Source organism: Polistes canadensis, unplaced genomic scaffold, assembly GCF_001313835.1.
Source record: "Polistes canadensis isolate GaletaPanama2010 unplaced genomic scaffold, ASM131383v1 scaffold_36, whole genome shotgun sequence".
In the NCBI taxonomy this organism is placed as follows: Eukaryota; Metazoa; Arthropoda; class Insecta; order Hymenoptera; family Vespidae; genus Polistes; species Polistes canadensis.
The window spans coordinates 1-15,302 of NW_014569583.1; the positions used below are offsets into that span (position 1 = coordinate 1).

The 15,302-nt window shown below is 28.9% G+C and overlaps 4 protein-coding genes across 6 annotated transcripts; 3 read left to right on the top strand and 1 right to left on the bottom strand.

Annotated features, from left to right (window-relative positions):
• Positions 1-175: 175 nt before the first annotated feature.
• LOC106784494 (DNA replication licensing factor Mcm5) lies at positions 176-3,163 on the top strand. Its single transcript, XM_014744104.1, has 8 exons — positions 176-423; positions 535-790; positions 890-1,062; positions 1,154-1,488; positions 1,594-1,940; positions 2,015-2,448; positions 2,533-2,804; positions 2,913-3,163. The coding sequence occupies exons 1-8, from the start codon at positions 272-274 to the stop codon at positions 3,140-3,142; spliced, it is 2,199 nt and encodes a 732-aa protein (XP_014599590.1). The 5' UTR covers positions 176-271; the 3' UTR covers positions 3,143-3,163.
• Positions 3,164-3,172: 9 nt separating this feature from the next.
• Positions 3,173-5,035, bottom strand: LOC106784495 (alcohol dehydrogenase [NADP(+)]-like). The gene is made up of 6 exons (XM_014744105.1): positions 4,732-5,035; positions 4,442-4,606; positions 4,136-4,339; positions 3,937-4,053; positions 3,461-3,855; positions 3,173-3,337 (listed from the first exon to the last, which is right to left on the bottom strand). Exons 1-6 carry the CDS (start codon positions 4,792-4,794, stop codon positions 3,289-3,291), a joined length of 993 nt encoding a protein of 330 aa, XP_014599591.1. The 5' UTR covers positions 4,795-5,035; the 3' UTR covers positions 3,173-3,288.
• Positions 5,036-5,669: 634 nt separating this feature from the next.
• Positions 5,670-10,052, top strand: LOC106784502. 2 transcript variants are annotated; one of them, XM_014744116.1, is made up of 6 exons: positions 5,670-6,696; positions 6,778-6,976; positions 7,259-7,433; positions 7,515-7,590; positions 7,674-8,374; positions 8,463-10,052. In XM_014744116.1, exons 1-6 carry the CDS (start codon positions 6,001-6,003, stop codon positions 9,826-9,828), a joined length of 3,213 nt encoding a protein of 1,070 aa, XP_014599602.1. In that variant the 5' UTR covers positions 5,670-6,000; the 3' UTR covers positions 9,829-10,052. The 2 variants fall into 2 exon arrangements, with proteins under 2 accessions (XP_014599602.1, XP_014599603.1); XM_014744117.1 differs by having other exon boundaries at positions 5,861-6,696; positions 6,778-6,940.
• Positions 10,053-10,748: 696 nt separating this feature from the next.
• Positions 10,749-14,283, top strand: LOC106784501 (E3 ubiquitin-protein ligase synoviolin A). 2 transcript variants are annotated; one of them, XM_014744114.1, is made up of 9 exons: positions 10,749-11,048; positions 11,127-11,219; positions 11,317-11,469; positions 11,566-11,856; positions 11,933-12,147; positions 12,228-12,442; positions 12,517-12,868; positions 12,982-13,298; positions 13,401-14,283. In XM_014744114.1, the coding sequence occupies exons 1-9, from the start codon at positions 10,920-10,922 to the stop codon at positions 13,439-13,441; spliced, it is 1,806 nt and encodes a 601-aa protein (XP_014599600.1). In that variant the 5' UTR covers positions 10,749-10,919; the 3' UTR covers positions 13,442-14,283. The 2 variants fall into 2 exon arrangements, with proteins under 2 accessions (XP_014599600.1, XP_014599599.1); XM_014744113.1 differs by having other exon boundaries at positions 10,750-11,048; positions 12,982-14,283.
• The last annotated feature ends 1,019 nt before the right edge of the window (positions 14,284-15,302 follow it).

Below are 15,302 nucleotides of genomic sequence, written 5' to 3' on the forward strand. Positions count from 1 at the left end.
TAGCTGTGATAGAGTGCTAGCGCTCAAGTAGTTTGCCAAAGAACGAGCAGTGAGAATGGCGGCGCCAGTCGTTGCATAGGATAAAGTAGAAATCTGCTTATCGACAGCAGGTCGCTACAGTAATACTTCCGAAGCGCAATCTATACAATTTTCTGGTACTATGTACGTAAATAATACGGATTGGATAAGAAACGAACAATTTTCCGCCAAATTTATAGCGGCAAACGACTGTTACAATTTCTAACCATAAAAGATATTAATAACAAATAATATGGAAGGTTTTGATAATCCAGGTATATTTTTTTCTGATAATTTTTCTGTTAACGATGCATCAGAGATTCAAGGTAATTTACAAGCATCTAAAAAGAAATTCAAAGAATTTATTAGACAATTTCACGAAGGCAATTTTAATTACAAATACCGGTAAATAATTTATACTATTATTTTATAAATAATTACGTTAATTATCAATAATTTATCAAATGTCAAATCAATGTGTATATTATTATTACAATTCTTTCATTTTTATATCAGAGATACTCTCAAAAGAAATTACAATCTTGGTCAATACTACCTTGAAATCAATTTAGAAGATTTGGCAGCTTTTGATGAGTCACTTGCTGAGAAAGTTCAGAAACTTCCAACGGAATATCTTTCAATCTTGGAAGAAGCTGCGCAAGATGTTGCTGATGAGGTTACAGCTCCTCGTCCTGAGGGTGAAGAAAAAGTTGAAGATATACAAATACTGTTATCATCAGATGCGCATCCAAGTTCTTTGAGAGGCATGAAGGTAATGAATTATCTTTAAAATAATGACCAATATATTTTGTTATTATTTTTAACATGAAATAATAAATATATATTAAAAATATTTGATATCCCCTTATAGCCAGACATTGTATCAAAACTTATTAAAATTCCTGGCATTATTATTTCTGCTTCTGGTATCAGATCTAAGGCAACCAAAATTGCAATACAATGTCGTTCATGTAGAGTCGTGCAAACTAACATTTCCATTAAACCAGGATTAGAGGGCTACGCTTTACCAAGAAAATGTAATACGTATGTATTCTAAGAAAACAATATTATCTCTCAAAAATTTGGCATTTTAATAAAAATTTATCTTAAATAACGTAAATACTATATATTCTAGAGAACAAGCTGGTAGACCAAAATGTCCGTTGGATCCATTTTTTATAATGCCAGATAAATGTAAATGTGTTGACTTTCAAGTTTTGAAATTACAAGAATTACCAGAACACATTCCGCAGGGTGAAATGCCAAGACATTTGCAATTATATTGTGATCGTTATTTATGTGATAGAGTTGTACCTGGAAATAGAGTTCTTATTCTTGGTATATACTCCATTAAAAAAGTAGCTAAAACAGGCGATAAAGGAAACAGGAAAGACAAAGCTTTGGTTGGTGTACGAGCACCTTATATACGAGTTGTGGGTATTGTTGTTGATGGAGAAAACACAGGAAGTGGTAAAATCTGTTATTATTATTATCAAAAAATCTTAATCTACATTGTAATTTACATTTTTTTACTTTGAAACTCTTCTCGCTAAATAATTATACGTGGTTTTTCAGGTTTGCAATCATGCATTACATCGGATGACGAAGATTTGTTCAGACGATTAGCAGCCGATTCAAATTTATACGAAAGAATAGCAAAAAGTATTGCGCCAAGTATTTTTGGTGCAATGGATATTAAGAAAGCAATCACGTGTTTATTATTTGGTGGTTCTAGAAAAAAAATGCCTGATGGTTTATGTCGTAGAGGAGATATCAATGTATTAATGCTTGGTGATCCAGGTACTGCTAAATCACAATTATTAAAATTTGCAGAAACAGTTGCACCAATTGGTGTGTATACATCTGGTAAAGGAAGCTCTGCTGCTGGTCTTACTGCTTCTGTAACGCGAGATTCTATTACAGTAAGAACCAATAATTTAAGTACTTATATTTATTTGTTTCCATTTGCTTTAATAATTATTTTGATCATTTGCAGAGAAATTTTGTAATGGAAGGTGGTGCAATGGTATTGGCAGATGGTGGTGTTGTATGCATAGACGAATTTGACAAAATGAAAGAAGATGATCGTGTTGCTATACATGAAGCGATGGAACAACAAACTATATCAATTGCAAAAGCAGGCATAACAACAACTTTAAATACAAGATGTTCCGTGCTAGCAGCTGCTAATTCTATTTTTGGTCGATGGGATGATATCAAAGGCGAAGAAAATATAGACTTTATGCCAACTATTCTTTCTCGTTTTGATATGATTTTCATTGTTAAAGATGAACACGAAGAAAACAGAGATATTACATTGGCAAAACACGTTATGAGTATACATAGTAATGCTGGTCAATTAACTGAACAATTAATCGAAGGAGAACTTCCGTTAAATGTACTCAAGAGATACATAAATTATTGCAGATTGTAAGATTAGATTTTTACTGTATTTTTGTTTGTTAGTATAATATAGATTCACATGTAAATATAATTATGTATTATTTTCTTTAGGAAATGTGGTCCAAGACTGAATAAAGAAGCAGGTGAAAAACTGAAAAACCATTATGTGAGAATGCGTGCTAATACAGGAGAACATGAAAAAGGAAGTGAAAAGCGATTATCTATACCAATAACTGTTCGTCAATTAGAAGCCATTATAAGAATTTCAGAAGCTTTAGCAAAAATGCAACTTCAACCTTTTGCTACCGAAATTCATGTTAATGAAGCACTCAGACTATTTCAAGTATCTACATTAGATGCAGCTATGTCTGGTTCATTAGCTGGTAAGATATATAAATATATAACAAATATTAATATATTATTCATTGAAAAATAAGTAAATTAATTTTATAATACGCATGTTTGTAATATCAATAAATTATGTTTTACAGGCGCAGAAGGATTTACTTCGGAAGAAGATCATGAGATATTGTCTCGCCTTGAAAAACAATTAAAAAATCGATTTCCTATTGGAAATCAAGTTTCCGAACAAAACATCGTTAATGACTTTCTTAAACAAAAATATCCAGAACGTGCCATTTACAAAGTTATACACACGATGATACGTCGTGGCGAGCTTCAGCATCGAATGCAACGAAAAATGTTGTATAGGTTATATTAAAATATAAGAAAAAGCTTTTCTCTCCATTTCATAATTAATTTTGTGCATTTAAGTTTCAATATTCGATCACACAATTTAACGTCCCTTTTTTATTTTTGATATATAATTCTATGTTCTTGAATTATTTAATAAGACAAATCCCTTGTTCATTGGGACAACTCATTTTTAAATGGATAATGTGGGTGATTTTCAACCCTAAAAAAAATGAGAATATATATATATATATATATATATATATATAAAGCAAACGTATAGTGCATAAATTATTTTAAATAAGAAAATATTGGAAGATCACTAAGGGTAATTTTTATTACTTACCCTTTGAAAAACAAGAAAGTGAATATTCGGCCGTCTGTACCTTTATCTAAATCATTTAAAGTATTTATATCGTTTTCTGTTATAACGAAATCAAAAATATCAATATTGGATTTAATTCTATCCGGCGATGAACTCTTTGGAATAACAACAATTCCTTCTTGTACCAAATGTCGTAATAACACTTGTGCTGGTGTTTTTTTATATTTATTAGCCATTTCAAGTACAGCGGGATGTCCAAGAAGATCAGGGAATTTATCCAGACTATAATTATATTTTATTTGAAAATGGGATTTAGCTCCAGGTGATGCTAATGGACTGTAAGCTGTTACAGTAATATTGTACTTTTGACATAATTCTCTTAGCGATTTCTGTTGCAGATACGCATGCAATTCAACCTGTTATAAAAAAAATATATACATTAATTGATTTTTCTGACCTTAATTTTATAATAAGTATGACATCAATAAACTTTATACCTGCAAGTTGCTCGGTTTTATTTGTGCATTTTTATATACTTCTAATATTTGTGCTTCGTTAAAATTACTTATGCCTATAGATTTGGCAAGACCTTTTGTTACTTGTTGTTCCATTTCCTAAAAATGTTCAATGATTATATTATTATTATAAGCGGATGAAGAACATTTATATTTATAATATAAATTATACATATTATACCTTCCATACCGAAACTGGATCTGTGTCTAAATCAAGTATATAACTACCGTCTTCTCGAGCTGCAGGAACATAGGAATTTTTATCTAATGCAAAGGCAAATGGCATGTGAATCAAATACATATCCAAATAATCCAATCCAAGACGTTCCAATGATAATTTAAGAAATTTTTCTACGTCTGATGGTCTATTACCAAAATGGGGCAACTGTAACAAAAAAAAACAACACTTCATATTTTTACAAAAAATAATATAATACAATTATTAAATAATATACAATTTTTTCACATAAATATACAATCGTATTACCTTTGATGTAACAAAGAGTTCTTCCCGTTTGCCACCTTTGTTAAGCCAATTTTTTATACTTCTTCCAATTGCTTCTTCATTATTATAATTAAATGCAGTATCAATATGTCTGTAACCACATTCCAAAGCGGTTCCGACAGCAGCTTCAATTTCTTCAGGTTTAGCCTTATGGAAGTATTAAAAGATATATATTGACTTAATAAAATAATATTCATTCTATCAATATTAATTGCAAATCTTTATATATATATACATTAATAAAATTGTCTAAAATAAAACTGTTTGATCACCTGCCATGTTCCTAAACCTACTGTAGGCATATTATGACCAGATGATAATTTTAAAAACTGCATATTTGGACTTGTACAACTGGTATCTGGAAATAACGTTTAGTTATGTCATACAATTCATAGGAATATGTATGTTAAACTTGAATGTTGTTTTTTTTAATAGAATCTAATTGTTTTTTAAATAAATAATTTTAATACTAATAATAGGCAAACACGTGTAATTAGTTTTCTAAGTAGAAGCGATATTTCGGTAAAGAGACTGTTGCTAAAGTTAGACCTGTCCCTCTAGTCTCGCATATAGAAGATTGCAAGCAGCATGTGCAGAGCATCATGTATATAGTTCGCAATATATAAGTATCGATTTGCAGCTTGTCTTGCGCATGAAACTATTCTAATCGTCCTCTGGCAAATGCATTATTATTCTTAACAGTAAACTCATTCTCTTTTGTGAGGATAATTATAAGAAAACTATTTAATTACCGTACGATAAATTAACGATTGAATAAACTCTTCTAAGATCGTTGTTAAACGTTTTAACTAATTGTATTTTATATAACGTTTTCAAAGGACGCGTATAAGTAAATTTACTTACGAAGAAAGTTAATAAATATAAAATTGAACGTCGGTAGTTCATTGTTTAGAAAGAAACAAATGATAAGCAATTTATTAAATTACTGACAAAATTATTAAAAAGCAAGATGTCTATCAACCGTTTTTCAATTCTACAATAACAAATTATAATGAAATGAGAAAGATAAAGACTGTTATTAATATTTGTTATAAATTATTTTTAAATTAAAAAATTGTTTTTCTTTTGCTATAAATATTTTCAATTTGAACGTAATACGTAACGAGAATTTTTCGCGCGATAATGTAGATGGCAGTGATGGCGCTATTAATTCATTCGATAAGAGACAACTTCGAATCAATTTTTATAGTTGCATTGAAAAGATTATTTTTTCTTTTCTAATATATTTTAACAGATTATAATTTTTTAGTGTAATTTTTAATAAAGTGAAATTTTACATTGAATAAAGATATTTATTTCTCAATACATTTGTCAACAAGTGAGAAATAAAAATAATATTTTTGTAATATCTTGCAACTACGTTCATTTCGAACAATATCTAAAACTGTTTATCCCTATCGATTCGTAAAAAATAGTGGTGATAAAATGTAAAAATAGACAAATATATATTAATATATTTATATGTGAAAAGTTAATAATATTTAGTGTGTAATAATTAAAAGATAACCTCAAGGTCGAATATGCTGATTTATGATGTTTTACATAAAGAAAAAGTGTATGAAATCGTTATCAACGATCTCAGAAACATTGGGGTTAAATATCGCTTTAAAAAGAATGCCATTAAGCCGGATAAATTTGAAAGAAGTAAAAATGTTTCTAAGAAAGTTTTTCGTACACCTTTGTCTTATCAACCATTAGACGTTGTTAATTTATCATCCGGTGGCATTGTTCACGTGCCTGTATTTGTCAGTCAAGCATCTGCATTTCTTGAAAAACATGTTACTCAAGAAGGTTTGTTCAGAAAAGCTGGATCTCACATAAGACAAAAAGAATTGATGGCATTATTGGATAAGGGTTCATCATTAGGAGAAAAAAATCATGCTATCGATGTAGCCAATTGTTTAAAAACATTCTTCAGAGACTTACCGGAGCCACTAATACCATACACGTATCATGATTTATTTTTACACTGTGCAATGTTAAAAAACCACAAAGTTCAAGCATTGTTATTGGCTTGCGTATTGTTACCACCTTATCATTTAAATACTTTAGCTTTCATAATGGAATTTTTTAAAAAAGTATCTCTTCATGAGAAACAGAACAAAATGAACATTGACAATTTAGCCAAAGTTATCGGTCCTAATATTATGCCTTTGAGAGAAGCTACCATGGTGGCTGTTCAAAGTAGACTTGAATTGCATTTAGTTATTGTCAAAGTAATATTAAATTTCTTAAAGTTTTAATAATGTAGTTTAATAAAATTTATGAATGTTATGAGACATTGATTTGGTTTTTAGATTTTGATAGAAAATGCTGAAAATATAGGCGTTTTACCAGACCACATAACCAATCTTATTTTATCTGAAGTTATTGGTAGCATTGATAATGAGTTGGATCTATCCGATTCGCAACTACATGGAAAAATGAAGAAAAAGAAATATCGCAGTGGAAGTCTTACGCGTAAGCCACATCTAAGTGCCTCTAACCTGAATCTAAGTATGTCTATATGAACCTAACATATCTATTCGCATATTCTATGTAGAAGAATCATTATTTATTTGTCTTTTCACAATTAACAATACTAATCCTCCTCTTATATTGTATTTAAAAATCTTTACTTAATTGATCTTGTAAATGCATGTCTTGAAATACTAATATATATTTTTGTTTGAATCCTTACTAATACAATTGTGAATGAAATTGTACATAGTAGAAAAAACAAATATTAATTGTTTCATTTATATCGTGTAATATCACTTCTTATTACATTTTTTATAGGAATGCTCCATGGTTTAAAGAAGATTGTTGGAAAAAGTAATTCACCTGTGAATACAGAAATAAACGAGAATCAGGATTCTGTTACAAATTCAAATACGACCTGTACATCATCTACTAAATCTACGAAAAAACGAAAAGTCATTGAATGGCTAGACCCGCAAAGTACTAAGAAAAAGTATGTATGGAAAAAATAGTATATAAACAATTTTTTGTTGGTAAATAACAAGTTAATACATTATATGATGTTACATTTTAGGAGAGTTAGCGATAAAATGGAAAAATCTAAAAAAGCTGGTTTAAATATAGATCGGTTTGTATCAAAAAATAAACAAGTAAGTATATATATTTAATAAACTATGTATACACTTTTTTATCATCATGTTTTAATTAAATTATTTTATTTAACTTGTTTCAGAAGGTAAACTCAACGTCAAATATACTAACATACAATCCATATACTGACAGACGATGGAGTTTGGAGCAAAATTCTCCTTTATCGTATGAAAAACGTAGAACAAACAGCGATGGTTCGTTGCATTTTAAAAAATTAGTGTTAAAAGAAACAGAAACTTCGAATTCTAAACACGATAGCAATTGTAGCGATGTATTCGTTGACGCTGATATCAATTTATCAGATTATAATAACGAACAAGTATTGTTAAGTAAAGAAGCCGATAATAATAGTGATATTAATCACTGGCAAAAATCTAATAAAAATACAGACAAATTGAAACATACGAAGAAAAATTCAGAGGCATCTATAGAAACTCCGCCAAAAAATGAATGTGAAGAATATGTAAGGATACCAAAGAGCGAATACGAGGAAATAAAAAATCGAGTTTCTGCCATTGAATCTCGTATCTCGCAAGAATTTGGATATATCGATGATGTAAGGAATGAAAGTTTGGTAGAACATTCTGTGAATAAAGTACAAACGGAGTATGAAAAAACGTTAGAGGAAGCAGGTATTAAAAATATTATAACAGCTGATCATTTGGCAAGGAAACTTGGTAAGGAGTTAAAAATCAGAAAATCGAGTGAGCGTAAAGTTATAAGATCACCCAGTGCTCGAAAAATAGGAATTTTACGAAGACGATCTCAAGAAAAAATTAAAAGGTAATTATGATATAATTATCATTATGATATAGTATATATATATAAATAATTAATAGCAAAACATTAACTACTATTTTTTAATTTACAGTAAATCTGTTAATCGTACAGATTCATGGCACGGATCTCAAGATTGGCAACATAAATATAGAAATCAATCCAACGATCAAGAAATAGTTTATTTCGCAAATGAAGAACCAGATATAGATAAACTAACAAAACAAATATCAAATTTGAGAAATGAATCGTTGTGCAGTTCAGAAACAAATACAAGATTGGAATTATTACAAAAACAGTTAAATGCTATAATGTCTCATACAACAAAACATACAAGAGATTCATTAACTGACGCTGAATTGAGTATTAATGACATCGGTGTGCATACTCCTAGAACAAATCCATTGAAGTTATCCGTTCGTAGAGCATCATCTTTTCATGGCAATGAATTTATAGATAATTCATTTTACTTTAATCATAAAATCAAAGAATTGAAGAAATCTAATAGCCAACAAAATGTTATTCTAAATAACGATTATCAAGATAAACACAATAACATTCCTCAAAATTGGAAAGAGACATCGATATCTTGGAAAGATGCAGATGATTATTTCAAATCTACCGCTCAAATACGTACACCGGTTCCTCAAACGGGTCGAGCATCCGTCGCTAAACTTAGAACTCAAAATGCTGGCATGGTCTTAGCTAAAGCAAAACTATTCGATGAAAATACAGTAAAGGTGCCTACTTGTTTGTTCGACAATAGTCAAAATCAAAAAGGATGTTATACAGTAAATGGTAGTAGGAAAGAATTAACAAAGGAATTTACAACCGAAAAGATAAATAATACTACGAATTTAGATAAGTCATATTGCGATTTGGAAATTAAACGTAATAATTCGAAAAGACTCGAAAGATATATAAGGAATAAAGATTTGACTCAAATCCAGTCACCAAAAATATCGTTAAGAAATAAAAATAATTTGATAGATATATCATTAGAAACGAAAGAAGAAGATTTTGAAAAACAGCATCATAATGGTAGAAGACATTCGGACAAATATAAACAAAATCTATTGGAGAAAGGTAGCAATCTACCAAGAATGCAGAAATCTTATTATTCGAACGAACAGAACAATAGAGACAGTAAAAAATGTAGTCCGCAAAAAGAAAACATGGCTGTAAGAACTCCATCTATATTAAAAAATGTGTCTATGAACAAAGTAGAAACTGTAGAATCAAATGTGAATATTTATAAATCTGAAAACGAAATGTGTAGAACACCACGCATCAAAAGACCATTAGCCATGAAGACACCTAAAAGTTCCAAATCTCTTATGAGACGTCCACCAATCGATACGCGTAGAACACCATTGAAAGCTATAGCGCATTCAGAAGTATCCAAATATCAAAGTCCCAAGCGTATTTCAAAAGCTACAAATTTAATGAACGATCATTAAATATTGAAATTTTAGAATAAAATTATAATAAGAAATACTTCTCCAATATGTGGCCATACAAATATGTGTAAGATTACAACATCGATAAAGCTTTGTATTTAGAATTATTTTCAAATATTTGTATTTTGAAAATGTCTAAAACCTAGTCATCTGTTACAAATGCTATTATACTGAAATGTTATTATTATCATAATAAAAGTTCAAAATAGATATATTTTACACAATCTACGACATAAATATAATATATATATATATACATATATATATATACATACGAACTTATATTTTCTAATGACTGTACGCATAAATGTAAACATAATATATAAGCCTAAATAATTTGTTATTCAAGGAAATATTTAGTCTTATTTTATTTATTTAAATCAAATCATTTTGTATAATATTGTACTTTTATATCTCCATTTTTTTGTTAACATTTTGTATATCATAATATTCCTGACATGTGTTAATAAATTAATATAGTATAGAAAAATAATCTTAAAATGTGTGCATATATATATATATATATATTTGTTTGTTTATAATTATGAATTACAAATTTGATATATACATATACATAAACAATATTTAAAATGTTATGATCTAGATGAAAAAGATCCACGTGTTATATTAACGTATGGAACGTATCATACGAACGACCAATCACATCGCGCCGTTTGTCTAAACATTTAATGTATTATCAGTAAGAAAACGTTTAAAAACGAATTGTTACTTTTCGATATTAACTATGTTCTATATATAATATTTGTGACATATAATTGCATTGAAATAATCTTGCTACAATATTTAAAAAAATATTCAATATTAATCGCTAAATGGAAATATTTTAATAAATAAAAAAGTCCTCGATAAAAGTTGATTGTAAGTAAACGTGATATAAGATAGTTGACAATAAGACCGTTTTGATAGCAGCGCCCTTGATAGGGTAGAAGACAGCTGTCGAAACTGATTGAAACGTAAATTTTTAGTGCTAAGTGTCATTGTATCTGTTTTACGTATATATATATATATTTTTTTTTTCCTCCCTTATAAAAACGTAGCCCTAAGGCTGAAAATATATTACGGTTATAAAAATGAGAGAAGCAGGGATAATGTTAATAAGTGCAGCATTAACGTGCGCCGTAATTGGCAATGCCTATTATCAACGAAAACAATTTTATCCGACGGTAGTCCACATAACCAAATCAAATCCGAGCATGACTGTAAGTATTATTGTTAATCATTATTTCATTTTAATAATAATTGTACGTTCTTAATTTGTTGTCATGATTTTTCCTTAGGTAATCTATGCTCAAACTTTGATACTTGTTTTCATGATAAATGCATTCCTTAGAAAGTTATTTTTTGGTACTTTGCGTGCTGCTGAACTTGAGGTGAATATGAGATACAATTTATGTTATTTTTTATCTTTTTATGTGTATATTATCACTTTTAGAAAATATGATATTAATCAGTTAACACTGTTTCTAGCATTTGGTAGAGAAAGTATGGTATGCAGTAACCGAGACTTGTTTAGCTTTTACAGTGTTTAGAGACGATTTCAGTCCTAAATTTATAGCATTATTTACACTTTTATTGTTCCTTAAATCATTTCATTGGTTAGCCGAAGATCGTGTTGATTATGTAAGTATTTTATTTTGTTCTGTCTTTAATATTTTATAATACTAATTATTTCTCTTAGCATACAATCAAGGATTTATATTTCTTTGATATTTATAGATGGAAAGAAGTCCGGTGATAACGTGGCTGTTTCATCTTAGAGTTGTTACATTATTAGGACTTCTATTTATTATTAATTTAACGATGATTCATTATGCATATAATACTACTGCTACTAAAGGTCCTTCGGTACAACTAGTCTTTGGATTCGAATATGCAATTTTGCTGACTGTTGTAATAAATATTACGGTGAAATATGTGTTACACACAATAGATTTACAAAGTGAAAATCCATGGGATAATAAGCCAGTATTTCTTTTATATACCGATTTGGTTATTGGTTTATTAAAGGTATATTTAAATTTAGACACTCGTATTTACATTTTTTGTTATATATAGTAATTTTGCATAATTTTATTATTTTTAGGTCACCTTATATGTTGCTTTTGTAAGTTTAATGATTAAACTGTTTACTCTACCCTTATTCGCACTTCGTCCTATGTACTATACAATGCGAGATTTCAAAAAGGCGTTCCATGACATTGTAATGTCACGCAGAGCTATTAGAAACATGAATACACTTTATCCGGATGCAACGCCCGAAGAATTAGCAGCTGCTGATAATGTATGCATAATATGTCGGTAAGTTAATATTATTATCATTTTTGTATTCTTTAATAATTTATTTCGTTATAAGCAAATATATATAATATCATTGGCAGAGAAGAGATGGTATCGGCAAGTAAAAAGTTGCCATGTAATCATATTTTTCATACTGCGTGCCTTCGTTCTTGGTTTCAACGTCAACAAACTTGTCCAACGTGTCGCTTAAATATTTTGAGACCAACTACAAATAATACAGGTACAAGACAACAGAATCCACAGCAAAATCAACAAGCACCCCAACCTCCACCAGCACCAGTCTTAAATCCACAAGGTATTATACTACCTTTATTTCTTCTTATAAGTAAAATTGTAATAATATTTTTTTTTATAATGTTACTTATACAGGTCAGGGCTTCCAATTACCAGGTTTTTGGGCTGGATTGCAAGCTCCGGGTGTGATGCCACAACCGCAAGGTCAAAATAATGCTGGAGCTGTTCCTTTGACGCCATTTCAAAATTTACCGACAGGAAGTGTACCAATTTTTGCTCCTCCATTTCCTCCTATGGTACCATTACCACCTATTCCTACACCTCCACCAAATTTAACGGAACTTACAGAAGATGAACTCAGAGCAATGGAGGGTAATTTACGACAAGCGGTAGAAGCAAGAATACAAACATTACAGAGAGTACAGCTGTTGTTAGATGCTGCTAATGCTATGATGAATCAATATCAAGCAGCAGCTGCTACTGCTAAGTCAGTAAAAATATAATAAATATATTAATAAATTATGTCTATATTATCATTTACCGATTAGATACGTATAATTAATTCTTTATCATTACTATTGATAATTTTATTTATTACAGCATCCCTAAACCTACAGCTCCAACTCCAGCTCCTGGTTCAGCTTCAGCTCAAACTGCAGCAACAACATCAGCAGCGGAAGAAACTAAAGATGTACCAAAAGATACAGCTAAAAAGCAAGAAAAAGATACATGTCTGGCTAGTACAAGCGAAGGTGAAAGTTATCATACTGTAACAGATACAGATGCTGCTTCTGTTTCAAACAAGGTTAACGAAAATAATGTTAGTCCATCATGCACAAGTAACAATGAAATAACTTCAGAATCATCACCAAACAATGAAACAGAACCAACGAGTGATCGAGAAATGTTAAGGAGACGTAGGCTACAGAAATTTTTAGCTCCGACCTCAACAGAATAAGTAGTTCTTAAGTTATCTAACAAATGAGTTTTTTTTCATTAATGTCCGTTCTCAATTACAGATATGATCAACGATCAAAGGAAATCTGTTGAACGAATATAGACTGCAACTAAGAAATAAATTATTTAACAGTGGGTAAAAATAAATTTAGAAAAGATTTTATAATTTTGCCATTCCCTTTGAAGAAACGATGATGTACAAGTTAAATTCAGTCAACATGCTCTTGGATATTAATATACATATATATGTGTATATATATATATATATATATATATATATATATATACATACATAAATATATTATATGCAGTGATCATCTAATTTTCTTTTGGAATAAACTTTTTCTTTTATATATATATTTTCTATGTCATTATTAGGATTATACATTTACACCATACGTATACTAATATAATAGAAATGTACAGACGTGATCACTGCAACAGAATTCTAATAATTTACTCGATTTTATTTAACATACGTTTATAGTGAAATTGGACAAATACTGATCAAACTATTAACAATTATTATTTTTTTTTATTCCTATTCTATCCGATGTAAATTCATATTGTAAACTTAATGCATTATTTGGAGGTATACATTGTCCTATTAATTTAACTATTTTAACAATTTCCAATCGATGGATGTAAATATATGTAAAAAAATTGATATTACTATAAATATCGATGTCTGCCTAAACGACGTTTAGATCTGCGCAGTGCTTTAAGATATCTGAATAAGCATTATTTCTTTATTAAATCTAACACGTAGATAATCTAATATTTGTACAATGTGACATAATTACATTTATTGTGTAACGGACTATGATATTTGTTTAGAATTTTTTGTTTTACCAATTGTCATGAATACATTAAAAGTATTACTGTACGTTACTTTAGCAACTAGAGATTAACAATAAGTAATAATCAATATATTAAAATATAAAACTAATTGTGTTATGGGTTTATCTTTATAATACATATATATATGTACAAGGGGTGTCCTGTAACTAATGACAATCGAGCAGAGAGTAATTCTATAGAAAAATTTAGTCGACATTGTAGAATAAAATTTGTTTATATAAGACTATATATTTTTGAGAAAAATGAGTTTGAAAATTTTTCGAGTACACGTGCGCTCGACTGAGTTCGCAACAAGATAATACTCGTCGAGCTAAAACTAAGTCAAATACACACGTTTCTTTTAAACTTAAAAAATTTTCAAACTTATTTTTTTAAAAAGCAAAGCCTCGTATAAACATTTTGTTCTCCATTATTTATTTAATTTTTCATGTAGAATCATAATCTACTTGCTTGTATCACCGATTGTAGGACACCCTGTATAAATATATATTTATTTACTATAAATTGGATATTGTATATATATAAAATAGGGATAACAATTTGAATCGAAATTGTTATTACCTTTGTATGAGATATGTGTGTATACATGTATTTGTAATTAATGTGAACATTATTTGGATATTAAGGTGATAATACAAAAATATATTTTTATTTCAAGAATATATTTCATATACTATTGCACATTATTATATAATTTTCATGATTATTAATGAAAATTTAAAAAAGAAAATTAAATAACAAAAATCCTATAGCTGGTGGTGTACATTGAACTTTATTGATCCAGCAATATATTACGATAACGATTATAACCTATCTTTTATGTGCCCAAACATTAAACATTTATTTATATATAGAAACATCGAAAATAATCTTGAAACGGAGCAGAATTGTTTTTTAATAAACGACAAGAATATTATCTTTTTTATTTGGTAATAAATAATACTCAATACATTTACATGTAATAAGATGTCAGACTAGTAAATCTATAAAGTAGCATAATTATCATTAAAAACGTAATTTATAGTAAAAAAAACACATGAAATAAGTAAATTAATTAATTAAACATATCTGGATTATTGATTTATTCTCTCAAGCGTAGAAAT

Excerpts from the sequence above, each read along its gene's own strand:
- LOC106784494 (XM_014744104.1), top strand. The coding sequence starts at position 272 with ATGGAAGGTTTTGATAATCCAGGTATATTTTTTTCTGATAATTTTTCT. Across the intron at positions 424-534 it reads AATTTTAATTACAAATACCG|AGATACTCTCAAAAGAAATT; the intron begins GTAAATAATTTA and ends TTTTTATATCAG. Across the intron at positions 1,941-2,014 it reads TAACGCGAGATTCTATTACA|AGAAATTTTGTAATGGAAGG; the intron begins GTAAGAACCAAT and ends GATCATTTGCAG.
- LOC106784495 (XM_014744105.1), bottom strand. The coding sequence starts at position 4,794 with ATGCAGTTTTTAAAATTATCATCTGGTCATAATATGCCTACAGTAGGT. Across the intron at positions 4,607-4,731 it reads TAGGTTTAGGAACATGGCAG|GCTAAACCTGAAGAAATTGA; the intron begins GTGATCAAACAG and ends TACTTCCATAAG. Across the intron at positions 3,338-3,460 it reads ACTTTCTTGTTTTTCAAAGG|GGTTGAAAATCACCCACATT; the intron begins GTAAGTAATAAA and ends CATTTTTTTTAG.
- LOC106784502 (XM_014744116.1), top strand. The coding sequence starts at position 6,001 with ATGCTGATTTATGATGTTTTACATAAAGAAAAAGTGTATGAAATCGTT. Across the intron at positions 6,977-7,258 it reads TGCCTCTAACCTGAATCTAA|GAATGCTCCATGGTTTAAAG; the intron begins GTATGTCTATAT and ends CATTTTTTATAG. Across the intron at positions 8,375-8,462 it reads TCTCAAGAAAAAATTAAAAG|TAAATCTGTTAATCGTACAG; the intron begins GTAATTATGATA and ends TTTAATTTACAG.
- LOC106784501 (XM_014744114.1), top strand. The coding sequence starts at position 10,920 with ATGAGAGAAGCAGGGATAATGTTAATAAGTGCAGCATTAACGTGCGCC. Across the intron at positions 11,857-11,932 it reads TGGTTATTGGTTTATTAAAG|GTCACCTTATATGTTGCTTT; the intron begins GTATATTTAAAT and ends TATTATTTTTAG. Across the intron at positions 12,869-12,981 it reads GCAGCAGCTGCTACTGCTAA|CATCCCTAAACCTACAGCTC; the intron begins GTCAGTAAAAAT and ends TATTTATTACAG.